Here is a 27,828-nt window from a genome sequence, read left to right on the forward strand (position 1 = left end):
ATACATCTCATAGAGACACTTCACAGAGGGTGGTTTTGTCAAATAGAGTATGATAATGACATCCGGTGTCCCTGCTTAGCTTCCTTGGTAACGGACGCTGGTCAGCCACTATGTGTGGAGAACAGATAGATTGAATCTGGCTTGCAGCAGTATCTGTGTCAAATTCCAAATATCTAGTACCGGTAAATACTGTAGGTACAGATGCATTTTATTGAAATAAAATCAAATGCTATTCGTCAGATGCTTCGTAAATAACAGTTGTCGACTAACAGTGAAACACTTACTTACAGGCCCTTCCCAACAATGCAGAGAGAAAGAAAATAGAGAAATAATAGACAAGTTATTTATCATCTAGGTCTGTCTGGATGAAGTACATGCTTAGGTTAGGTTATATGTTATGTCTCTTGGCAGTCAGAGAGATACTTTCAAACGGCTACTAACTGCAGTGTCTTGCAGAGTAACAGAAATATTTTGCTATTTTACTACAGGCTACTTTACTATAGTCTCCTATACTGTAACACAGATGACATGATAATACTGTCTTTTAACGCAGACATTGTCACGCCCTGACCTTAGAGAACCTTTTTATTTCTCTATTTGGTTAGGTCGGGGTGTGATTTGGGTGGGCATTCTAGTTTTTCTATTTCTTTGTTGGCCGGGTATGGTTCCCAATCAGAGGCAGCTGTCTATCGTTGTCTCTGATTGGGGATCATACTTAGGCAGCCCTTTTTCCCACCTTAGATTGGGGGATCTTATTTTTGCATAGTTGCTGTCTAGCCCTGCAGAACTTTACGTTCGGTTTGGTATTTTGTCGGAGTTCAGAATTAAAAATCATGAACACTTTCCACGCTGCGCTTTGGTCTCAGTCATCTAACGACGGACGCAACAGACATCTCAAAGCTGATTTCTACCATCTCTGGTGAAACATCTAACACAGACCCAACTTTTTTGTTCACAAGATACACAGCAGAAAAAGTCCCCACAATATCATGGACACCAGTCCCCGGTGCAGAGAACACAGTGGAGCTCCTCCATACAGTTCATGGAACCCCCTCGAGTGCAGGTTGACGGAGAGAGTTGGCCAGCTCGATAGGATGAATAAGACAGACAGGTCTGCTGTGCTGTGTGAGTGTCTGGTCTGATGTATCACTACCCAGCTGTCCCCAGAGGTCAGGCTGGGAGTCAGACAGTGTAAAAACAGCACACAGTAGCAGGATGTCTCCACCTCTATCCAGCCTCGCTGCTTCACAGGTACGCTGACAACCCAAGGGGATGGTGAGTGAGCGCACACAGGGCACGTTAGGATGCATGACTGAAGAGAAACAGCAGCAGAATAGTCCCAGAGGCAGGTAGTGTGTGTGTATGTGTCTGTGCGTGTGCTACTTACACACTCTCAGAGGTGAACTGACATAGTGATGATGAATTGGTCTGGTTCCAGAGTGACCGAATGGACAATATGGTACCCTAGAAATAAAATCAAACTTTGACACATATGCCGAATACAACAAGTGTAGACTTTACCGTGAAATGCTTACTTACAAGCCCTTAACTCTTCTTGAACTGCACTGTTGATTAAGAAAATATTTACCAAATAGACTAAAATAAAAAGTAATAATAAAAAGTAACCCAATAAGAATAACAAGGCTATATTCAGGGGGCTCCGGTACCGAGTCAGTGTGAGGGGGTACAGGTTAGTTGAGGTCATTTGTACATGTAGGTGGGGGTGAAGTGACTATGTATGTAATGTATGTAATAAACAGCGAGTAGCAGCAGTGTACAAAAGGGGGGGTCAATGTAAATTGTCCGGTGTTTTTTAAAATAAATTGTTCAACAGTCTTATTGGTTGGGGGTAGAAGCTGTTGAGGAGCCTTTTGGTCCTAAACTTGGCGCTCCGGTACCGCTTGCCATGCAGTAGCAGAGAAAACATGCTATAACTTGGGTGACTGGAGTCTCTGACAATTGTATGATCCTTCCTCTGACACCGCCTATTGTATAAGTCCTGGATGGCAGGAAGCTTGGCCCCAGTGATGTACTGGGCTGTACGCACTACCCTCTGTAGCGCCTTACGGTCAGATGCCGAGCAGTTGCCATACCAGGTGTAACCGGTCAGGACGCTCTCGATGGTGCAGCAGTAGAACCTTTTGATGATCTGGGGACCCATGCCAAATCTTTTCAGTCTCCTGAGGGGGAAAAGGTTTTGTCGTGCCCTCTTCACGACTGTCTTGGTATGTTTGGACCATGATAGTTTGTTGGTGATGTGGAAACCATGTAACTTGAAACTCTCGACCCACACCACGACAGCCCCGTCAATGTTAATGGGGGCCTGTTAGTATTAATATTTGGTAGCATTGCCTTTAAATTGTTTAACTTGGGTCAAACGTTTTGGGTAGCCTTCCAAACTTCCCACAATAAGTTTGGTACATTTTGGCCCAATCCTCCTGACAGAGCTGGTGTAACTGAGTCAGGTTTGTAGGCCTCCTTGCTCGCACATGCTTTTTCAGTTCTGCCCACAAACTTTCTATAGGGTTGAGGTCAGGGCTTTGTGATGGCCACTCCATTACCTTGACTTTGTTGTCCTTAAGCCATTTTGCCAAAACTTTGGAAGTTTGCTTGGGGTTATTGTCCATTTGGAAGACCCATTCACGACCAAGCTTTAACTTCCTGACTGATGTCTTGAGATGTTGCTTCAATATATCCACATGCTTCACGGTTGGGATGGTGTTCTTCGGCTTGCAAGCCTCCCCCTTTTTTTTATGGTGGTTTTGGAGTGGTGGATTCTTCCTTGCTGAGCGGCCTTTCAGGTTATGTCAATATAGGACTCGTTTTACTGTGGAAATAGATAATTTTGTACCTGTTTCCTCCAGCAGCTTCACAAGGTCCTTTGCTGTTGTTCTGGGATTGATTTGCACTTCTCGCACCAAAGTAAGTTAATCTCTAGGAGACAGAACGCGTCTCCTTCCTGAGCGGTATGACCGCTGCGTGGTGTTTACACTTGCGTACTATTGTTTGTACAGATGAACGTGGTACCTTCAGGCATTTGGAAATTGCTCCCAAGGATGAACCATACTTGTGGAGGTCTACAAATGTTTTCCTGAGGTCTTGGCTGATTTATTTGGATTTTCCCATGATGTCAAGCAAAGAGGCACTGAGTTTGAAGGTAGGCCTTGAATTACATCCACAGGTACACCTCCAATTGACTCAAATGATGTCAATTAGCCTATCAGAAGCTTCTAAAGCCATGACATCATTTTCTGGAATTTTCCAAGCTGTTTAAAGGCTCAGTCAACTTATTGTATGTTAACTTCTGACCCACTGGAATTGTGATACAGTGAAATAATCTGTCTGTAAACAATTGTTGGAAAAATTACTTGTGTCATGCACTAAGTAGATGTCCTAACCGACTTTCCACAAATTTCTTGTTAACAAACTATAGTTTTGCCGTGGTTTAAAAACCTGTTTTAATAACTCCAACCTAAGTGTACGTAAACTTCCGACTTCAACTGTATCCAAAGTGATTATACAAGTCATTCGGACCAACTGTGCAACATTTGAGTGCTTAACAAACAGGCTGAGCTGCAACACAATTCAACGTCCAGGAGCTCAGACAGGCTGTGCATTCCTGTATGTGGATGTTGTTACTAGTAGGGGGAAAATGTACCCCCCTGTGTGGGGCATGCATGCTGGAGAGGGTGTTGCTGAGTCAGGTCCTCCTCCCTATCCTCCTCTCTCCTTCACATAACATGCTCTTGACAGGTCGGAGCGCTCGAGGAGAAAAAGATGGAGTGGTTTTAAAATGAAGCCAGCAAAGTTTATAGATGCCTTCTCCTTGCTTGGAGGGTAGTCATGGACATGGTTGCTTGTTGCTGTGCAGAGTGCCAACGCTCCAGCAGTCCACAGTCTAGAGCCCATGCCACTCAGACTTAATTAATTTCTCTAGCCAGGGTGCCTAGTGGGCCACGGATGAGGACCACTAACGCCTCGAGCTGACCTGGAAATGGCTCCTCGTACCTGCGCCCAACACCTCTCTGGGAGGCCAAGTCTGCATCTTGGGCACTCAGCCAGTCTCTCACTAAACTCAGAACCAAATCTCATGTTCACGCTGGGCCTGGCCAGCTACTCAATGTTTCATCTGTCACGATAAACTGGTGTCTCACTATGGTGCCATACAGTCCCACTTCCGTACCCACTCGCTGACTAAGACTGGCTGAGAAGCAGAGCCTGGCTGTGAGGGGAAAGCAGACTGGTTTGCTGAACCACAGGTTAGTCTCTGGAAAACAGATCAAGAGTTGATGGGTTTAGTGACAAACATACAATCACCTTTACAAAAGAGTACACCACTAGTGTCAGTCCACTGACTGAGGCTATACCAGAATACAGAGCTGGTTCTGCTGACTGCCAGTCATATCTCGTTTGTGTCCTTCTCATAGTGAAGATTCATTAGACTGCAGTTGTCTGAGTCTATCCATTCAATTTCAGGGTGTAACTGTCCTATCTTGGGTCCTATCTTGGGTAATGTCCCAATCAGCTATAGTTGAGATATTCTAATTACATCCTGACCACAGAGTTGATTGCTGCTGGCAATCTCATCTAATCCTCTCCTAGAGGACCAATGAAGACCTCAGATTCTCAAATCAAATCAAATGTATTTGTCACATACACATGGTTAGCAGATGTTAATGCGAGTGTAGCAAAATGCTTGTGCTTCTAGTTCCGACAATGCAGTAATAACCAACGAGTAATCTAACCTAACAATTCCAAAACTACTACCTTATACACACAAGTGTAAAGGGATAAGAATATGTACATAAAGATATATGAATGAGTGATGGTACAGAACGGCATAGGCAAGATGCAGTAGATGGTATAGAGTACAGTATATACATATGAGATGAGTAATTTAGGGTATGTAAACAAAGTGGCATAGTTTAAAGTGGCTAGTGATACATGTATTACATAAAGATGCAGTAGATGATATAGAGTACAGAATATACACATACATATGAGATATGTAAAAGATGCAGTCTCCTTGCCTGTCTGTCTGTCTCCCACTTTTATCGCACTCTTTACCCTTCCCGCAATGTCTTGCGGGAACCTGCACAATGTTATTACAATACATTATTTCGATACATTGTAAAAATAAATAAAATAAAATCATTATTTTCCCCCACACTCTACTCCAGCCAGGTGCAAATTGGTGGAGGGCACAACAAATAAATAGCTTTGCATGTGAGGCTCCTTACCACAATCAATCAGTATGGCAAAAATAATCTCTGCTCAGAGGGCCTTAGAAATATTTTTTTCAGAGAGAGAAGCTAGTGTGGAAGGAGTGTCTTCCATTTTGGAAGATGAAGAATTTTCAGAATATGAGTATCATGTCTCTGTCAATTCGGAGTCTGACATCGAGTTGGAAGCAGAGGATGAGATTGACCGTCAGCCAGCCTCAAGATTAGCCCGTCAGCAACTAGCTCATCAGCAGCCTGCAGGAGGACAAATATGGATGTCAACATTAAATGTCAAAAAATGGTCTTCTTACCCAAGGAATGAGCCAATGTAATAAGGATGTAATCGGGGCCAACGAGGATGGCGGTTACTCATGTTCAGGACATAAAGTCTTCTTTGCAACTGTTCATCCCAGACACCATCCAGGAAATCATTCTGGACTGCAGTCATTTGGAGGGAAGGTGTGTTTTTAGGGAGAGATGGAAGGAGATGGACTAAACTCATTTACATGCATACTTTGGGGTTCTTATCCTTGCTGGTGTTTTCAGATCCAAAGGGGAATCCACAGAATCCCTGTGGGATGCAGAAACTGGCAGAGAACTTTTCTGTGCAACAATGTCTCTGGAAAACTTCCACATTATTTCCAGGATTATCCGCTTCGATAAGCGAGACACCAGACCAGCTCGGCGGCAGAGAGATAAGCTAGATGCAATCAGGCCAGTGTGGGACAAGTGAGTGGACCGCCTTCTCCTGTTTTACAACCCTGGGCCCAACGTTACTGTTGATGAAGAGCTTATGTCATTTAGGGGGCGCTGCCCCTTCAGGCAGGACATACTGTTTAAACCCGCAAAATATGGAATCAAGATCTGGACTGCCTGTGATGCTGGTTCATCATATGCGTGGAACTTGCAAGTGTATATGGGCAAGCCAGATGGAGGAGCCCCTGAGAAGAACCAAGGGATGTGGTTTGGGCCAGTTTTTGCTGTTTTGTGAAGGGAGCAGTACACAGCGTTGTACAAGATCTTCAGTTTCTTGGCAATTTCTCACATGGAATACCCTTCATTTCTCAGAACAAGAATAGACTGAAGAAAGTGCTTTGTTTCTGGCCATTTTGAGCCTGTAATCGAACCCACAAATGCTGATGCTTCAGATACTCAACTAGTCTAAAGAAGGCCAGTTGTATTGCTTCTTTAATCAGAACAACAGTTTTTAGCTGTGCTAACATAATTCCAAAAGGGGTTTCTAATGATCAATTAACTTTTTTAAATGATCAACTTGGATTAGCTAACACAACGTGCCTTTGGAACACAGGAGTGATGGTTGATGATAATGGGCCTCTGTACTCCTATGTAGGTATTCCATTAAAACATGTGAACCCAAACATTTGAACAGTAGTGTATGCATGCGAGTGTGTGAGTGAAATGTTTGTAAAATTCCTGAACTAATTGTTTTCATCATTCCAGATGGAAGCGGGTAGCAATAAGAAGTGCTGCGATGTGTGGGGACCCAAGAAGGACAGGAAGACACAGTACACATGCATCAAGTGCAAGAAATACATTTGCAACACACACACACACAGAGTGAAACTCTGTCCCTCATGTTTTCTGTAGTGCGGCCTTAATTTGTGTTCAATGGGGCTCATTTATCATTTCCATAAAATACTGTATGTAAAATTTGTCCTTCCAACTTGTTCAGTTCAAAGCAATTAACATCAATAGTGATGAAAACCTTGTTTCATTTATATTTGTTCAATATACAGTTGAAGTCGGAAGTTCACGTACACTTAGGTTGGAGTCATTACAACTCGTTTTTCAACCACTCCACAAATGTCTTGTTAACTAACTATAGTTTTGCAAGTCGGTTAGGACATCTACTTTGTGCACGACACAAGTCATTTTCCCAACAATTGTTTACAGACAGATTATTTCACTTATAATTCACTGTATCACAATTCCAGTGGGTCAGAAGTTTACATACACAGAGTTGACTGTGCCTTTAAACAGCTTTCACAATTCCAGAAAATGATGTCATGGCTTTAGAAGCTTCTGATAGGCTAATTGATATAATTTGAGTCAATTGGAGTTGTACCTGTGGATGTATTTCAAGGCCTACCTTCAAACTCAGTGCCTCTTTGCTTGACATCATGGGAAAATCCAAATAAATCAGCCAAGACCTCAGAAAAAAATTGTAGACCTCCACAAGTCTGGCTCATCCTTGGGAGCAATTTCCAAACACTTGAAGGTACCACGTTCATCTGTACAAACAATAGTACGCAAGTATAAACACCATGGGACCACACAGCCGTCATAAAGCTCAGGAAGAAGACACGTTCTGTCTCCTAGAGATGAAAGTACTTTGGTGCGAAATGTGCAAATCAATCCCAGAACAACAGCAAAGGACCTTGTGAAGATACTGGAGGAAACCGGTTCAACATAACCTGAAAGGCCGCTCAGCAAGGAAGAAGCCATTGCTCCAAAACCGCCATAAAAAAGCCAGACTATGTTTTACAACTGCACATGGGGACAAAGATTGTACTTTTTGGAGAAATGTCCTCCGGTTTGATGAAACAAAAACAGAACGGTTTGGCCATAATGACCATCATTATGATTGGAGTAAAAAGGGGGAGGCTTGCAAGCAGAAGAACACCATCCCAACCGTGAAGCACGGGGGTGGCAGCTTCATGTTGTGAGGGTGCTTTGCTGCAGGAGGGACTGGTGCACTTCACAAAATAGATGGCATCATGAGGATGGAAAATGATGTGGATATATTAAAGCAACATCTCAGGACATCAGTCAGGAAGTTAAAGCTTGGTCGCAAATGGGTCTTCCAAATGGACAATGACCCCAAGTATACTTACAAAGTTGTGGCAAAATGGCTTAAGGACAACAAAGTCAAGGTATTGGAGTGGCCATCACAAAGCCCTGACCTCAATCCTATAGAAATTTGGTGGGCAGAACTGAAAAAGCGAGTGCTAGCAAGGAGGCCTACAAACCTGACTCGGTTACACCAGCTCTGTCAGGAGAAATGGGCCAAAATTCACCCGACTTGTGGAAGGCTACCCAAAACGTTTGACCCGAATTAAACAATTTAAAGGCAATGCTACCAAATACTAACTGAGTGTATGGAAACTTCTGACCCACTGGGAATGTGGTGAAAGAAATAAAAGCTGAAATAAATCACTCTACTATTATTCTGACATTTCACATTCTTAAAATAAAGTGGTGATCCTAACTGACCTAAAACAGGGAATGTTTACTAGGATTAAATGTCAGGGATTGTGAAAAACTGAGTTTAAATGTATTTGGCTAAGGTGTATGTAAACTTCCGACTTCAACTATATATATATATATATATCCCATGTCTTGATTATAATAGATTTTAAAAAAAAAAATTAAAAAAAAATTTTATTTTAAAAAATGAATAGCGCTTTGATAAATGTGATCTAGCAGAGGTAAATGTTAACCATGTATGCTGTGTATATTGCTTGTAAATGATATGCGTACATTTTTAGGTAAATTGTTATGGCTGTATTGTTTTAAAAACCCAATAATGTTTTGGGTCCATCAGACCCGCACACATTGGGTGAATAACAAAAACATGAACACCACACAAGGGTTAAAGCACAACGGAAATTGAGCGCTCCGGCACGGCTAATCACATACCTGCAAAACAGAGATGCAGGGCTGTAAACCTATTAAACTAGGATCTAGAACTATTTAATGGCATCAAAGACCACAATGAAGGAGGAAGGAATGTGTAAAGCAATAGTCTGAGGGGGAGGATGTGTTCGAGTTATGACCTTATTGAAGCATCACACTGTTCAACACGAGATCTATTATTTAAAACACCCTGATCAACCATTGAAGTTTAAATCAAGCGTGTAAACTTGTCAGCGATACTGCCCTTCAACTGGAAGGTAGAAGAAGAGGGAGAGTGACGCTTTGGCGTCCTTGGGTTATCTAGGACATGCAAGCCATTGGTTTATTGTGCTAAAATAGGAGAAATGTATCTTTGGTTGTAACACTGTCATGGCTGAGAATGATGAGCACTTTGGCTACGTTCAGCAGTGTCCCCAGTTCTCTTGATAAGAAGACTGGCATGTGGCATCAAAACGTTCAAGGTCACTATCAGACTTGTGCCACTGTGCTGTATATTAGAGGTCGACCGATTAATCGGAATGGTCGATTAATTCTGGCCGATTTCAAGTTTTCATAAGAATCGGAAATAGGTATTTTTGGACACCGATTTCTTTTGATTTTTTGTTTTTTTTGTTACACCTTTATTTCATCTTTATTTAACTAGGCAAGTCAGTTAAGAACACATTCTTATTTTCAATGACGGCCTAGGAACGGTGGGTTAACTGCCTCGTTCAGGGGCAGAATGACAGATTTTCCCCTTGTCAGCTCAGGGGATCCAATCTTACAGTTAACTAGTCCAACGCAATAATGACCTGCCTCTCTCTCGTTGCACTCCACAAGGAGTCTGACTGCCTGTTATGCGAATGCAGTAAGCCAAGGTAAGTTGCTAGCTAGCATTAAACTTATCTTGTAAAAAATAATCAATCAATCATAATCACTAGTTAACTACACATGGTTGATGATATTACTAGATATTATCTAGCGTGTCCTGCGTTGCATATAATCTGACTGAGCATACAAGCATACAAGTATCTAAGTATCTGACTGAGTGGTGGTAGCCAGAATCAGGCGCGTAAACATTCATTCACACGGCACTTTCGTGCATTTTGCCAGCAGCTCTTTGTTGTGCGTCAAGCATTGCGCTGTTTATGACTTCAAGCCTATCAACTCCCGAGATGAGGCTGGTGTAACCGAAGTGAAATGGCTGGCTAGTTAGCGCGCGCTAATAGCGTTTCAAACGTCACTCGCGCTGAGCCTGTGGTTGTTTCCCTTGCTCTGCATGGGTAACACTGCTTCGAGGGTGGCTGTTGTCGTTGTGTTCCTGGTTCGAGTCCAGGGAGGAGCGAGGAGAGGGACGGAAGCTATACTGTTACACTGGCAATACTAACGTGCCTATAAGAACATCCAATAGTCAAGGGTTAATGAAATACAAATGGTATAGAGGGAAATAGTCCTATAATTTCAATAATAACTACAACCTAAAACTTCTTACCTGGGAATATTGAAGACTCACGTTAAAAGGAACCACCAGCTTTCATATGTTCTCATGTTCTGAGCAAGGAACTGAGACGTTAGATTTGTTACATAGCACATATTGCACTTTTACTTTCTTCTCCAACACTTTGTTTTTGCATTATTTAAACCAAAGTGAACATATTTCATTATTTATTTGAGGCTAAATGGAATTCATTGATCTATTATATTATATTAAAATAATTGTTCATTCAGTATTGTTGTAATTGTCATTATTAAAAAAAAATGTTTTTAAAATAAAATAAATTTAAAAAAAACGTCAGATTAATCGGTATCTGCCTTTTTGGTCCTCCAATAATCAGTATCGGTGTTGAAAAATCATAATCGGTCGACCTCTACTGTATATATTACTGTGTAATCTATTCTGAATGGGCAAGACAGTAGCAGTCGGGATAAACTGTCTTCCCTGCCACTCTGCATAGGGAATCTCTATATAATTTCATATCAGACCTGACACCCACCGTCTCTCTGGCATACCAAAGCTCTTTGGCCTGAAAAGATACAATGAGCATCTAAATGGAACAGATTTGAGCCATCTGAATCATCTTCACTGAAAGATACCAAGAGCTTCTAAATGGAACAGATTTGAGCCATCTGAATCATCTTCACTGAAAGATACCAAGAGTTTCTAAATGGAACAGATTTGAGCCATCTGAATCATCTTCACTAAAAGATACCAAGAGTTTCTAAATGGAACAGATTTGAGCCATCTGAATCATCTTCACTGAAAGATACCAAGAGCTTCTAAATGGAACAGATTGAGCCATCTGAATCATCTTCACTGAAAGATACCAAGAGCTTCTAAATGGAACAGATTTGAGCCATCTGAATAATCTTCACTGAAAGATACAAAAGCAATTGAATTAAACTCGTTAGTATGTGATAATTGAAAAGGGAGCATATTACTGTCCAATCAAAGTATGTCCACGTCTGTAATTAAAAGATAAATACTTTGGCACAAGCAAAAGCTGCTTGATAAACAACTATAACGAGAGAGAGTTATTAAAGTTATCCAAACAAAGCCATGACAGAACTTCCACAGCTTGACCAATCCGATGGGGACATGTCTAACAGAGGAAATGTGAAAATTAGGTTCATATATCTTTAATTTGAGAAAATCCCCTGGGTATGAAGTGGAACGGCCTCCCAATCACACAAAGCACACAGCCAAAGACATTGATCCAAAGCTCCTTACAGGGTTTCGCTTATTTATTTATTTTACCCCAAAGAGGATAAACTAGAGATCTCTCACCCAGCCTGAAATGCAAAACATCCCATGTTATATCTCAGAGAAGAAAAAAGTCTGTAGGGAAGGGCATAGGATCGTCACTATGTAGAATGCAAATATAGGTTTTCCTGCAAGAGTTATATTATATATATTTAAAGCCGCCCACAATCAGAACGTAGGCCTATATTCAGTAAAGCCCCATAGCCTATGCAGTAGAAAGGTTCATAGCAGCATGTTATTTATATGGAGCTGAAGAAGACACTTTGAACCAATGGCGTCTTGCAGCTGAATCACTTTGTGATGTGTTGCTTTGAGCCTCTTTTGTTTCTTTTTTTATCCATGTACTGTATGTTCATTTCATTTGATCCCTGCGGTTCTCAGGTGCAGTGGGATTGGGATGAGGTGGGAGGTGAAACTTCATTTTGTATGCATGTGTTCATGTTTGTTGAAAGTGATTATTACATTTTTAAAAACACCACAAAAAAAAAAAAACATTCATAGCTGCCACCTTCACTTTTATTACAACCACAATGAGTCCGGTTTTCCCCACAAGGAACTCCCATAGGCTATATTCTCCATGCATACTGACAATGTATGTTTTCTATAAGAGTCCCTTCCAGAAGACTGTTGACCTTAAGGTGCCCAAAACAATACACGTCTAATCAATGAATGTTACTGTTCAATAGCCTTATCTCCTGATATGGTTTACACATAATACAAGTTGTCTTCTATGGGCTACATATTGTAACTCCAAACTAACCATCTTGAGTTGAAGAATCTCACAACAATAAAGGGATACATATTTAATTTCACTATGTTTCCAAACCTTGAAGCCTTCTACTGACTTCAGGCGCGAGCCTGCATGGGTACATGTGCATCTAATGTAACCCAATCAGCACGTGAAGCAATTACTCGCGGAATGCATAACTGAATACTGTATCCATAAAAATGACAAAAATGTATTATTTTATTTCTTATTCCTGATGCAACCGTAGTCGAACTTTAGTACCTTTTCCCGCTAAATTAATTCAAGAAATGTGATACTTAATTAGTAGAATTTATGTCCCTGAAAATAAATTATAACATTTAAATGTGCCAACATCAGAACTCACATTACTAAATCATGAAACAAAATGCCACACCCACACGCCTGACAATAACATTCCAGAGTAACATTCCACCCTGTCTGACAGCCAGGCCAACGACATAAATCCCAAAACATGACTCAATGCAGAAAATGTACAAACCATTAAAAATATATAGCATATTTTACAAGATCATCGATAGCTGCCGACCGCCTCCGGGATATACAAAATGAATCCGATTACACCTTCTCAAACATAACACACACCCCCATTCCAGTCATGACACCAATTCTGCTACTTAGCAACATGAACTGTACAATAGAGAAATTCAAGGAGCTGCGCTACAAAATAACCATCATTTGAATGTAACTTTGTTACACGTCCGCCCTTTGAACACAATAGATCAGGAAGCAAAAATAAAAGTTTGCGCTCCCTAGCCTCGTCTTCTTTCAACTTACGAGATTCATTATTTCGATATTTTTGGGGGAACAATAGAAATACGTATCAAAGCTTTTTTTGTAATCAACAGCAGACAAAAGAGTTCATAACAGAGTCGTGCAGACAGTTCACTCACCTTGTTTGACACACTTAAGGCGGACAGGGTCTTTGCTGTGTCTGACCACTGCATGTACGTCCCTGATGGTTAGTCCAGCCACTGGCGTTTCATTGACCTCAAGGAGTAGTTCATCTTGGGACAGTCTGCCGCTCTGGCAGGCCACCTTGCCTTGCCTAACCTCCCCAAGATATGGGAACTGTCCATTCTCCGCGCCTCCCTTCAACTCGAACCCAAGCTCCCCTTCCTTATTCCTGCAAAGGACACTCTCGTAGACTTTGTTGGTCCAGTGGTTTTTCTTCTTCAGGCTTTTGGACATGGCTGAATAGTGGCTATCCCTCGAGGGCACCCATGCAAGAAATTATCGGTCCTTTCCGCGGGCGTCCCTGGTTTTAGCTTCCCAGCTTGATGTTATGGTGAACAGTTTCAACAAACGCCAGTGGTCGTATCCATGTCAGCACAGGATACACAGCAGCTGTCTCAGCCTGCGTTGCTGTACTGAGCTCGCTATACACACAGTTGCAGCCAACTGACCCGGATGTGATGTCTGTAGGAGGAGAGAAGGCACGGCTCCCAAATCCGAAGCTTCCCGCAGAAAGGAAAAAATGAAGGAGAGAAAATTAACGGTATTTTCCACTGGCATGGCCACGCGCATCAGATCAGACTGACCTGGGAAGAAGCAGAAAGCAGGCGCCTCGCCTCCATCTCTCACAGACACATTTTCAGAGTTCTTAGAGACATGGATACTTTGTTGCCGAAATTCCACAGTTGTAGGATGCAGAGTTGCCTATAGTGAAGGTGGCATTAAAAAAAACGGATATTTTCTGTATGCCCATTGTTCTCGTGTTCGATGTTGAAACCTATTTTATGCTGCGACACTTACATATAGCCTACTTGTGTATTCAAGACCATATCTACAGCAACACAAATCACTGTAGGCTATTCAGTTCCACAATATGTATGTATTTATTTCATGGCAATTACATTGGTATACGTTGAACAGTTGATATTGTATACTGTAACAACATTGACCTGCACTGTAATGGCACTAACTTAGTTGTTATGTAAATACCTATTTATTTGGCTTGAATAAAACAAAATGTAATTGCAAACACTTATTGTGGCACAATGGTCCTCCTGTCAGACACTCCTACTGTATGTCAACTATTCACATGGGACTAGTCCTCTAGTATGGCCATAAATGTTTGAATGAGGAAGTTTTTTTAGTTGATATTACAATTTAATGGGTAGGCTACACAGCTACCGTACAGTACAAAGTTAGTTTTATACAATATTCAATACTGTTGTTGCAGATTTCCCCCCCGGGCTCCACTCTGTTTATTTAGGTTCTTGGCTTGTAAAAGTTTCATTCACTGGTTTACTTATTTGTTTCCCCCAGGTCAACATGCATTATGGTCAGGTGACACTTCTGCAAACAGTCTCTGATTGCAGTCCAGGATGCTAGCCTACAAGTCCCTGTCACATAACCACACACAGCCCAGACCTCACTTCACAGCACACCTTGGCCTGAGTGTTACTGTATATGCTAGGGTTGATATCTGGCAAGACAGAAAACAGTTCTATACATACTGGATTCAGACATTAACATCTGAATCCAAGCACTGGAATCTGATGCACCAACACTGGACATGTATCCTCGTCGCTTATGGTCTCTGTGATACTCTTTTTCTTGAATGCATTAATTCATTTGGTTTACCCTGAGCATTGATGCAGGGAAAAGACAAATGAAAGACAATCAGAAGCCTTTAAGTGAGACTGCTGCCACCCTCGGTTTCTATTTCTCTCCGTATGAGAACAGATGAACTGTCATTAAATAATGCTGATTATACAGGACTATCCCAAGGCCATTGTAGAGTGCAGTGAATATGACAGGAAAGTGGATCGAAGTGTAATCTGTGTTCATCTGGATGAATTGGGAGATAATCCGAGGATGGTGTACATGGCCTGTAACAGACACAGGGAGAAGAGCACAATTAAAATGCTGTGGTCTAGTATGGTTAAATAGATTTGCCCAAAAGTGCAGTCATATCTCCCTGTCTCTCCACATCCTGACAATTACAAGACAATTAAATATTTATTGCTCTTTTTTTACCCAGCTTTCCAATGAGATTTTCTTCAAATGAAGCAAATTCCCATTCCTCTAAAATGAATCTAAAAGGGAGCCAAATGAGTTTAAAAGTTATTATTTCTCCCAGTATAATCCATCTTCAAACAGGAACGTAAGTATTTGATTTAGGAACCACCTTCTCCCAGGAGACATACAGTTCTTAGTTCTATAAGCAGTGTAGTATCTTCAACTCTGTGGGCAATCCTCTTTGAACTTTCTCCCTCAAAGCAGCTCAATCTCTCTGATGATAAGTAGGCCAACGCAGTATGCCACTCCGTCTTCATTCAGAATATCCCAATTATTATGTCATAATTATCATGTCCTTCCTATCGAGGGTCTTTTAGTTATTTTTACTCAGTAGTTGAATATACCTTGTAGCACAGAAACGTTCATTTAGATACAGATTTGATTTCTACAGCTTTCTCTAACTCCTTTATAATTATGTTTTCTAAGAGTCACTTTTGGTGTCCTTGATAAGTGATGGAAACACTGGCCAGTGGATATAGACTCCTCCCAAGCAACCAGAGAAGCGGCCCTCTGCATTCCAGAGGTGGGAGTACCACTGACTCCGGTCAAACTGAGAAAGAGGAGTCTTTTGAAGGCTGGAATTCCGTGGAAGAAGTGTTTGACCCAGGAGAGGAATTCTCAGAGGGTGGCAGAATACTGGTGCTGGGGAGGAGTTCAGGCCATCGTCTACACAAGGGGTGAGATGAATGGGACTAGAATAACAGACTGATTAAACTGAGTCAGGTTGACATGTAGGGTGTGCTCTGTTATGGCATATCCAGGACTGGTGGATTTAAACACAATTTTTTTATTTAAACTTTATTTAACCAGGTTGACTAGTTGAGAACAAGTTCTCATTTGCAACTGTGACATAGCCAAGATAAAGCAAAGCAGATCGACACATACAACAACACAGAGTTACACGAGGAGTAAAACAAACACAGTCAATAATACAGTAGAAAAAGTCTATATACAATTTGTGCAAATGACATAGGATAAGGGAGGTAAGGCAATAAATAGGCCATGGTGGCGAAGTAATTACAATATAGCAATTAAACACTGTAATGGTAGATGTGCAGAATATATATGTATATATTTATGTGTATGTATATATTTATATGTATGTGCAAAGGAGCAAGATAAATAAATAAATAAATACAGTATGTGGATGAGGTAGTTGGATGGGCTATTTACAGATGGGCTACATACAGGTGCAGTAATCTGTGAGCTGCTCTGACAGCTGGTGCTTAAAGCTAGGGAGGGAGATATGAGTGATTTTTGCAGTTCGTTCCAATCATTGGCAGCAGAGAACTGGAAGGAAAGGCAGCCAAAGGAAGAATTGGCTTTGGGGGTAACCAGTGAGATATACCTGCTGGAGCGCGTGCTATGGGTGGGTGCTGCTATAGTGACCAGTGAGCTGAGATAAGGCGGGGTTTTACCTAGCAGAGACTTGTAGATGACCTGAAGCCAGTAGGTTTGGCGACGAGTATAAAGCGAGGGCCAGTCAACGAGAGCATACAGGTCGCAGTGGTGGGTAGTATATGGGGCTTTGGTGACAAAACGGATGGCACTGATAGACTGCTGCATCCAGTTTGTTGAGTAGAGTGTTGGAGGCTATTTTGTAAATGACATCGCCGAAGTCGAGGATCGGTAGGATGGTCAGTTTACGAGGGTATGTTTGGCAGCATGAGTGAAGGATGCTTTGTTTTGTGAAATAGGAAGCCGATTCTAGATTTAATTTTGGATTGGAGATGCTTAATGTGAGTCTGGAAGGAGAGTTTACAGTCTAACCAGACACCCAGGTATTTGTAGTTGTCCACATGTTCTAAGTCAGAACCGTCCAGAGTAGTGATGCTGGACGGGAGGGCAGGTGCGGGCAGCGATCGGTTGAAGAGCATGTATTTAGTTTTACTTGCATTTAAGAGCAGTTGGAGGCCATGGAAGGAGAGTAGTATGGCATTGAAGCTCGTCTGGAGGTTACTTAACACAGTGTCCAAAGAAGTGCCAGAGGTATACAGAATGGTGTCGTCTGCGTAGAGGTGGATCAGAGAATCACCAGCCGCAAGAGCGACATCATTGATGTATACAGAGAAGAGAGTCGGCCCGAGAATTGAACACTGTGGCACCCCCATAGAGACTGCCAGAGGTCCAGACAACAGGCCCTCCGATTTGACACACTGAACTCTATCGGAGAAGTAGTTGGTGAATCAGGCGAGGCAATCATTTGAGAAACCAAGGCTATAGAGTCTGCCGATAAGAATGTGGTGATTGACATTCAAAAGCCTTGGCCAGGTCGATAAATACGGCTGCACAGTAATGTGTCTTATCGATGGCGGTTATGATATCGTTTAGGACCTTGAGTGTGGCTGAGGTGCACCCTGAGGTGCTCTGAAACCGGATTGCATAGCGGAGAAGGTACGATGCGATTCGAAATGGTCGATAAATCTGTGTGTTAAGTTGGCTTTTGAAGACCTTAGAAAGGCAGAGCAGGATAGATAATCATGTATGCTAATGTTTTAGTGTGAAAGATTGTGCATTAGCCATATCAGAATGTGAAAACATTATAGCCCTTGCAGTATCTTCAGGAACTTTTTAAGCACATACCCATCGCTCTGTTTCGTCGACTGAGTGGTTCACAGTGGGAGGGACAGCAGGTGTGATATTGGTATGGGAGTTGGCACAATGGGCTTTGGAGCTGTGAAGGACTGCTGTGGGAACTGTCCACTCTTCCATATTGCACTGCTCCAGATGGGAGCTGCCAATTGGCTCTAACGGTGATGCTGCCTCCAGGACCTCTGTATTGCTACGCTGCTACGTGATGTAATGATTATGACAGGGGTAATTTCAAGGCAATTAAAGTCGGTCCAGGAATAAAGCAATGTAGGCTGATGGCTCCAATTGTGTCGCTACACAGCATAAAGAGAGAGGTGTGATTGGAGAGAACAATGGCCGCTTTGTGCCATCCCTTACAGTGATGCTCATTGTCGCCGCAATGAAGTGTGTAAGTCTTGTTGACGGTGATTTGGCAGCTTGAGTTTTCATCTCTCAATATAAAAAGCGGTGGAGTAATTGAATGGGGCCTGATTGTTCCAGGCCGTCGGCAGGGCAAGGAGATAATCAACTAGTCTGCGATCCTGCGTTTGCTTCATTTGACGTGTTTTTTTTGCGCCACCATCTGTTCGACCTAGCTAGTTGCCTAATAAAGGGTTTTCTCTCTCTTATGCCCGCCCAAAGGAATTGAATATGCCAAGAGAAGTAGGGTGGCCGAACCGATACAGCTGCCGGCATCCTCTGGTTTTCCTCGGGCACAGAATGGCTGTGAAAGAGAAGGGGAAGGAGATTCAATTCTCTCACCATGTTGACTATTAGCCAGTCCTTGTGTTTGAAATGTGTCAAGGACATGTCACTGACTGTATTACTGTTTACTGAGGGAGAAATGGAAGAGGCCTGACAAACTGAGCTGCAATGTTCAGTTCACCAATGAATCAGTCGATACACCATCGCCTCACAATGTTCTCAGATAACAGAACATCTCAGAGTTGTATTATTCATACATTTCAATGGGGGGGAACTAGCTAGTAGAACACTGTTTTGATTGATTTCCACAGACTCCAAAAAGGAACTCATTGAGGAGTTCCACATTATGTACTGGAGACTGCTTCATGTACGAAGCTCTGGTCTTCATAAACTCTTTTGTTCCTTCAGTGGAGTCCCTTGCCACACTACCATGTATTTTTTAGTTGTCTCACGGTACTCAGTGTGTGAATGAGAAACACCACTACTTGTTGTATGGTAAGGACCTGAATCAGTCTACCAGCTCTAACAAGCTGCTCCTCTTTAAAACAATGAACGGCAGACGACCTCCCTCCCTCCACCCCTCTTCTCCTCTTCCCTCATTCCCCAGCGCTGGGCTAGCGGTGACTGGAGGATATATTTAGGGCTTTTACAGCGAGTGATTGAGGCGGAATCACAGCGTAGCAATAGGGAGGGGCAGTCACTCTGGAGAGTCCCAGTGAGAAGCACACACTGCTTCAGGACATAAATGAGGACAAGTGTCTCCTCCCTATCGGCTCAGAGATAAGTTCCCCTTCCCTCTCCCAACACTCCAGGCTTTTAACCACTCTTAGTTACACACACGGGTCAGGTCACCTGAAAACAGAGCCTCCCACTGCTGTATCTAGTGTAGTCCTCTGCTGATTCTATGGTGTGATGAGAGGGAAAGTTCCAGTCATACGGTGTAATCTGTCATGGACTGACGTCCCAGGGCCCCTCCTCCATCAATGCAGAACACTGTCATTATTGCACAATCAACGCCACGCCTACGGTTTGATGGACTGAACCAGGAACTGGCTTTAACATCATGTCACAAAGCATGTCTGACAAACACGTAGAGACAGATCAAACTGTGACACCTTTCTGCTCTTCTGACATCTCACCGACCATCCTCCTTTCACTGATATTATTACCACCCAAAGCTGCTGCTGAAGATAAACACAACAACGCTACATGAACAGTGTCAAAGGTCATATCTGAAGCAAGGCAACCTCTTATTTTGGCCTTTAGAAGAATGCATGTAGGTTAGCCTTATTACACAGTTTCAACATAGGATCTCTCTGTGGCGCTCTGTGATCCATGACTCATAGGTAAAGCCTGCAACTTCTAACCCTGACATTTCCCCATCGCCTCTATCAGCTGTAAAGACATGGGAGTATTAGCACTGTTACAGCAGCCACCTTCAGCTGTTGGCTGTGGGTGTTTCATCTCGACCTGGCATAACCCTGTGATGAGGCACAGGCAAATGACAGTCTTGAATCATGCCGTTGAGGGCCGTGTGGTGCAGTGGCAGAGACCGTCTTGAATCATGCCGTTGAGGGCCGTGTGGTGCAGTGGCAGATGACAGTCTTTAATCATGCCGTTCAGGGCCGTGTGGTGCAGTGGCAGAGGCGGAGAGGGCAAGGAATTAAAGCACTTCACCAACGGTGACAGGGAATGATCCAAAGGGCATCCTTGTTGCGAGGTCGTTAGTTAGCGCCAAGCCCAGGGCGGGGCGGTGACAGCATCGGCTGGCATTGTCAGCGAGCTCACACTATGAGAGGGAAGGTGGGACCGGCTGAGAAAGTAAATAATATATGCCATTTAGCTGACGCTTTTATCCAAAGCGACTTACAGTCATGTGTGCATACATTCTACGTATGGGTGGTCCCGGGAATCGAACCCACTACCCTGGCATTACAAGCGCCATGCTCTACCAACTGAGCCACAGAAGGACCACACTAGAACTGGGTTCACATAATATTTGAGCGTTTGCTTAAACCCTTCTGGAGTTCCAGATGGATGGAGTTTGCACGTTTGGGACTATACAAGTGGGTCCAATGCGTCAGGCAAGTTCGAACAAGTACAGCTAAAGTATTTTAAATATTTAATTGACTATTTGAACCCAGGTCTACCGAGGGCTGAAAAGGAAGGAGGTTGAGAGGTTAAGAGGGCGGCTCATAGGACTTCACAGGCAGTAGTGCTCATTGTCTGGATCTGGTTCAAAGGCAGAGCTCTCACTTACATCCCATGGACTGAGCTGAGCTGGCATCAGTCTGGCTGCTGGTGAATGTCAGTCACATCTCCCAGAGTCCTCCTCTCTGTGTTCCTCTCATACAGCCTAGCCCGCCTAAAGGCTTCCATTGGTCTACTCTCTAGGCCCACAGTACAGTATTACATCACTGTCATACACTATATCTAGGGCCCTGTGTTTAGGACTATCATTTCCAAAACACAGGGCCTCTATTTGAACCTTATTTAAATCTAGCTATTTCTATGCTTCCCATTCAGTACCATTATTGTTTAATTGTGCTATACTTTACACAGGTGTGTGTTGGTCTAGTACCTTGCTGAGGCACTTAACCAGTGACATGATAAACTGAAATGAACCAGACATATGGATTACACTTCAAATGTTGGTAGCAATGAAACTAAGCATAGTGGTGTGTGTTTTGCCATTAATAATGAGCTTATTGGAGGGAGAAATGATTAAGAGAACTATCAGACAGATAAGACACTCTCACTCTCCTACTTTACATGAAGCAAAAATCAGACAAACATCAAACCTATTCTTTAAAGATTCCCTCTTCTTCTTCGGATCCTCTCTAATGAATGAGACTCAGGTCTGGTTTTCCCTTCCGCTTCCCCCTTTCCTCCCACAGGTCTTTTGAAGAGGTGATGTGGGCTATGACAGGGGTGACATGCTTTCCACCACAACTCTATAATTCATCCCTGAGTTGTGATTTATAACAGCTCGCACCAGTGCATGTCGCTCACTGCTGGTCAATAAATATTTTCTCTGACGGGATTAGATTGTTTCAGATGACCCAGATATTAAATCACGTTTCTTCTCCCAACCTCGTTTATGGTAGATTCTCTCAGAGAGAGAGGAGTTGAGAAGGAATGCTCTAGTTCAACAGTGACCCCTGCTGTAGAGACCCTCTTATTCCAGTGTTGAAATTGCAAGTTGACGTTTATTGTCATGAATCTTCCCCTGGAGGCAGAACTGAGCGATTTCTGCTAGATGGGCCAGCCGCAACGACAAAATTGGTTATATTGTAAAAAATCTTGAAAACGAAAATACAAGGTTATGGTTAAGCATTGGGTTAGCAGTGTGGTTAAGGTTAGGGTTAAGGTTAGGTTCAAAATCAGATTTGATGACTTTGTGGCTGTGCCAGCTAGTGACCACTTTGCAGAGCTGCCTCCAGGGCAAGATTCATGACAACATTTAACACCAGCCTGCATTGAGGTTCCAGCCATGTTTTTGTCACTGACTGCACTGTAGGGCACAGTGGGGAATGTTGAGCCAAACAGGTAAGTTGAGCCACTCTTGTTCCTAGGATACCATAGACAAAATGTATAATTTGACCAAATAATTAGGAAATTATCATTTCATGGAGTCTGTGAAGGAAGAAACCACATAGAAAAGTGCTATGCAAGTTAGGTCCCAAAACCAGTCAAATGAATGTATTGTGTTAGAGGTTTCGATATATAATTGCAAGGTTGTTCTTTACATCAGCTGGGGTCTCTGTAAGCTTCAATATGAGGTCCTAAACCTAGCATGAAAGAGCATTCTTGTAGCTGTGTGGGCTAATATAGTCAAAATGTTTGCCTTGCGGTACGTTGAGCAAATGGCCAAGGGATACGTTGAGCAAATGGCCAAGGGATACGTTGAGCAAATGGCCAAGGGGTACGTTGAGCAAATGGCCAAGGGGTACGTTGAGCAAATGGCCAAGGGGTACGTTGAGCAAATGGCCAAGGGGTACGTTGAGCAAATGGCCAAGGGGTACGTTGAGCAAATGGCCAAGGGGTACGTTGAGCAAATGGCCATTGAGCAAATGGCCAAGGGGTACGTTGAGCAAATGGCCAAAATGGGGGGATACGTTGAGCAAATGACCAAGGGATACGTTGAGCAAATGGCCAAGGGGTACGTTGAGGAAATGGCCAAGGGATACGTTGAGCAAATGGCCAAGGGATACGTTGAGCAAATGGCAAGTTGAGCAAATTGAAGTGTTTTCTTCCCAGGCTTAATGCAAGGCATTCGCCAAGGTCGGGGGTCACCGTCTCATTTCTACCCGGTGGTGACAGTGTGATATTCTTTGTGATTTTACTGATCCTGTCCTGCATGTGTGACCGCTCCATGTGTTTTATGTGGCTGGCCAGAGGTAAAGAATAATCACAGATTCCCTGACGCCAGGAAAGATTTCAGGCTCTCGTCGTCAGCCCTAACCGCCAGACACTCAGAGAGGAGCAGCTGCCCTGGGCTTCCAACGAACTTATACTGAACATCATCCGCCTGTCATCACTACTAATATGTATCATAGCGGTATTGGAAGATCAAAGGCTTTTTCAGTGTAAGGCAGAAAACGTACAGATCCATATAAAAGCTGCGAGACACACTGGAGTGTGTGTGTTCAGTAGTTGTGAGTTTATATTCATAAAATGATGTTGATTTAGACAGGCACCAGGGGGTTGTGGGTAGCCCAGAGCAGGAACGCTTGAGTGCTGGTATAAGAGGAGGTGCTTATCAGATCTCTCTAGCTCCTTAAAAGCTCCCAAAGAAATTGGGAGGCATGTCTAACAACGAAGGGAAGTGCTTCTGTGTTTGAATAGGATGAAAATATGGGGTACACCTTGGGTCCATTTCAAGTATTTCACTGAAGAGATATGTGACATGGGTTGCTACGCTACAGCACACCTAAAGCATAACTGGCAGCTCAGGAAGGCAGACTGCTCGTTTACATTCAGGTCAAATCATACCATCAGCTTTCAGACTGAATTAGCTCTAAAGGCCTCTAGCGTTGTCTGAGCCACTGATGTCAACCACTTAAGATTCCGCTCAGACAATAAGGTAAAGATGAAACTTTCTTTACAGGGCCAGATAAAACTAAGCAAACAAATGTGGGACAAGGACATAGGAAAGTGGTCGATACCGTGCCGGTGGCCACAAGCGAGCAAGTTTGAGGATGACTTTCCATGTTATCTGCAGGCAGGGGAATGGGATGGAGGGATAAAAAGGGGGAGGAGGAAAGAGAGAGGGGTGACATGGACAGTCATTACTTTAGTCCCTTCTCCTTCCTCCCATCGGCTTTCTTATCTGGACGGGCCGATGTGAGGGCTCAGATACCCTCCTCTCCTCTCGCCACATAGCCAAAACACACTTCATGTCTTCCAATGAGCTCACAGGATGGGAGACGGGAAGATGGCGTCATTCAGGGCGACAGGTAAGGTGATGGCGTCAGGGAGGTTTGCATCATTCAGGGTGACAGGTAAGGTGATGGCGTCAGGGAGGTTTGCATCATTCAGGGTGACAGGTAAGATGATGGCGTCAGGGAGGTTTGCATCATTCAGGGTGACAGGTAAGGTGATGGCGTCAGGACTGTCAGTCTGTCCCGACTTCGCCCTCTCCTCTGAAACTTTTATCACTCTCTATAAACTCAGAAACGAAGCTGAGGAATAAAATGGCCACCTCAAAATGTTCATAAACTCACTAGGTTATTAAAGACGAATATCCAGACTATTCATCAATATACAAGTATTGCATTTTCACTGTGGAAATGTCAAAATTCACTAACACAAATCATATTTCCATTTGGGGAGTCTATTACTGGGGTGAGTTACAGATGTAGGATCTTAATTTGAACAAGTTTTCTACAGCAGGAAAATCATCCTGCAGCAACAGTAAACCTGAATTATTATGTGGATTATAATTAATGGACATTTACAGTATGTAGGGGTTGATACATTTTTCATAAGGAAAAATCTAATGGAAATGACAAACTTCATAAGCCTTTTTAATCCTCTCGCGCAACAGGGTGGTCAAATTAAGATCCTACGTCTGGAATGGACTGTAATGGCCCGCAAGTAATGAAACTATAGGACCACTCCTAACAAACTATTTATAGGGTCAGTACACTTTCTAGATCCGGTCACCTGAGCTGACCATAGACAATGCTGCAGTGTGAACCTTTGGGGACATTTCCTCAAAGGAGAGACAAATTGTTTGGGGAAATAAAACACGGAATTATGGGTCTGAATGCAGCAGACCCAATCTCTTATCAGAGTACCCCAGGGCAGTAGGCTTACCTCAGAGACACAGTGTGGTCTGAGGCTGGCCGGGCACTAATGCCTAGTTAAAAGTGCCAACCTGGCACTGGAAGAGAGACAGACATTCAGCTCAATAGTAACATCTTGTCAGCGCTTTGATTCTACATTCACTACAGGAGATAAGACAGTGTTTTGAAAATGACATGATTCCTTGTCTTTGAGGCCAGGCTGGATTGCTGCAAGCTAGAGACTGACTGAATAAGCATCTCTGTATAGCTCTCTTCCTCTGTCATTCTGTCTCTCCCCCCCCCTCTCTTTCCCTCCATTTGCTGTGACTGTTTTTTCATGTAGGCATACCCAGTGCGCTCCGATCTCTGCTGTGGGAGAAATATCCTTCCCTAATACCATGCTGACAGATTGCTTTCTGCTCGGAGAACGATAGCCCTCAAAGCGCCACGACTAATGCTCCCCCCTTTCCTCAAAGACATCACACAACGCCCGCTCCCAATAACCAGTGGAAGAACTGCTCCACTTGATTCCCACACATCTGAACAGAGAGGATGGAGATTATGATGGAGACACACATCAACAGAGAGGATGGAAAACAACTCAGAGAGGATAATAGATGGAGACACACATGCTGAACAGGTAAATGATGGAGACCCCTGAACAGAATGGAGATTATGATGGAGACAACAACGCCAGAGAGGATGGAGATTATGATGGAGACACACATGCATCCCATGCTGAACAGAGAGGATAACCAGCCTGGAGATTATGTGGAGACCAACAGCAGAGGAGATTATGATGGAGACCCAAATGAAAGACACACATGCTGAACAGAGAGGATGGAGATTATGATGGAGACACACATGCTGAACAGAGAGGATGGAGATTATGATGGAGACACACATCACACACCAAGAACGAGGGAGTCGTGTGAGATTACAGCTGTTGACTGTTATACTAACCACACATACTGTCAGCAGTACTGAGTAGACTAACATCTATTATTTGTTGATGGATGTGTAGTGTGTAAGTTTAGTGCTCATAGAGATTACCCACTGGGCACAGACATCAGTTCAACCTCTAGTTTTGATTTACATTTGGTTCAGTTGTCAACTAATGTGATTTCAACTTGAAATCAACAAAACATTTCACCATGCCATTGGATTTAGGTTAAACGTTGGCTAAAAAAAGACTAAATGACCTTATGTTGATGACCTTTTGCAAATCCAATCAGTTTTCCATATTGATTCAATGTCATCGCATAGATTTTTTTCACTGAAATGACATAGAAACAACATTGATTCAACCAGTGGGTGTGTTTTCCTCTATGGTGCTGTGTGTGAGAGGCTGAACAGGGAGAATAGACATGAGCAGCCCTCCCCCTATGGGCTTCATTAGATGGTTGGATATATCATTAGGAAAGTGCTGTTTTGTTGTCTCTGCATTTTCTATTGAATAACAGGAAGAATGTAATCACGACAATGAAGAGACGCAGGACAGAGCGACAGAGGAAGATCATTTACATATTGCACTGTAATGATGTGCAGCGCTAGCCTGGTAAATACACGCACGCACACACACACACACACACACACACACACACACACACACACACACACACACACACACACACACACACACACACACACACACACACACACACACACACACACACACACACACACACACACAGAGAGAGAGAGAAATCAGAACCATGGGAAGCCACATCATATTTAGCTTACTATGGAAGAACAGGGGGTTTGGTCAAGACATTTACACAGATTAGACACGGACAGGGTAGGATAAACAGCTCATGCTGTCATTTTGTAAATGAAAGGGGACAAATGTGTCGGGGAATGATAGAACTGTGCTTGGCTTATTACAGACCTATTTGAAGTGGCCTATTTCGAGAGAACGCTGTCAGGGAAAGTGCATTTTAAATGTTTATGGGTGTCAATGGGTAAATGGCATCTGTTATCTGTGCCAACCCTTGTCATGCCCTTGGGGACAGGGTCAATGATACGTCCTATGTTCTATCAGGGACGTGTATTCATGGATGCCACGGGAAGCCAAGCTTCCCCAAATATTTGACCAACAAAATAAATTAAGATTTCTCTTTCGTCTCTCTCTGCGTTTCCATAATCTCCTGTCAATTTTCTTATTGGCTATATTTCATCATTAAGGACTGCACTGCTATCAGATCAGTGTGTGTGGCCCATTCCAAATCAGCATCACAGCCCATGGGCTTTGGAGGAGTTCATGTGAAGAATTTGCTAAGATCAAAGTGAAGGTCAATGCATATGTGCACGTGCACGGACGCCCAGGGACACACACCGACAACGCACTAGAGAGCAGTCGTTCACGGACGCCCAGGGACACACACCGACAACGCACTAGAGAGCAGTCGTGCACGGACGCCCAGGGACACACACCGACAACGCACTAGAGAGCAGTCGTTCACGGACGCCCAGGGACACACACCGACAACGCACACACACCGACAACGCACTAGAGAGCAGTCGTTCACGGACGCCCAGGGACACACACCGACAACGCACTAGAGAGCAGTCGTTCACGGACGCCCAGGGACACACACCGACAACGCACTAGAGAGCAGTCGTTCACGGACGCCCAGGGACACACACCGACAACGCACTAGAGAGCAGTCGTTCACGGACGCCCAGGGACACACACCGACAACGCACTAGAGAGCAGTCGTTCACGGACGCCCAGGGACACACACCGACAACGTCGACAACGCACTAGAGAGCTAGAGAGCAGTCGTTCACGGACGCCCAGGGACACACACCGACAACGCACTAGAGAGCAGTCGTTCACGGACGCCCAGG

At 43.4% G+C, this 27,828-nt stretch overlaps 1 protein-coding gene across 44 annotated transcripts in view; it reads right to left on the bottom strand.

The window, feature by feature from the left end:
* LOC118370752 (membrane-associated guanylate kinase, WW and PDZ domain-containing protein 2-like) overlaps positions 1–27,828 on the bottom strand; it is a 168,557-nt gene that overhangs the window by 126,227 nt on the left and 14,502 nt on the right. For all 44 annotated transcript variants that reach the window (XM_052460563.1, XM_052460555.1, XM_052460541.1 and 41 more), the window contains exon 2: positions 13,279–15,222. In XM_052460563.1, the coding sequence (XP_052316523.1) occupies positions 13,279–13,576 (298 nt within the window). In that variant the 5' untranslated portion in view covers positions 13,577–15,222. The remainder of the gene's footprint in view (positions 1–13,278; positions 15,223–27,828) is intronic.

This window comes from Oncorhynchus keta, chromosome 13 (assembly GCF_023373465.1).
Source record: "Oncorhynchus keta strain PuntledgeMale-10-30-2019 chromosome 13, Oket_V2, whole genome shotgun sequence".
In the NCBI taxonomy this organism is placed as follows: Eukaryota; Metazoa; Chordata; class Actinopteri; order Salmoniformes; family Salmonidae; genus Oncorhynchus; species Oncorhynchus keta.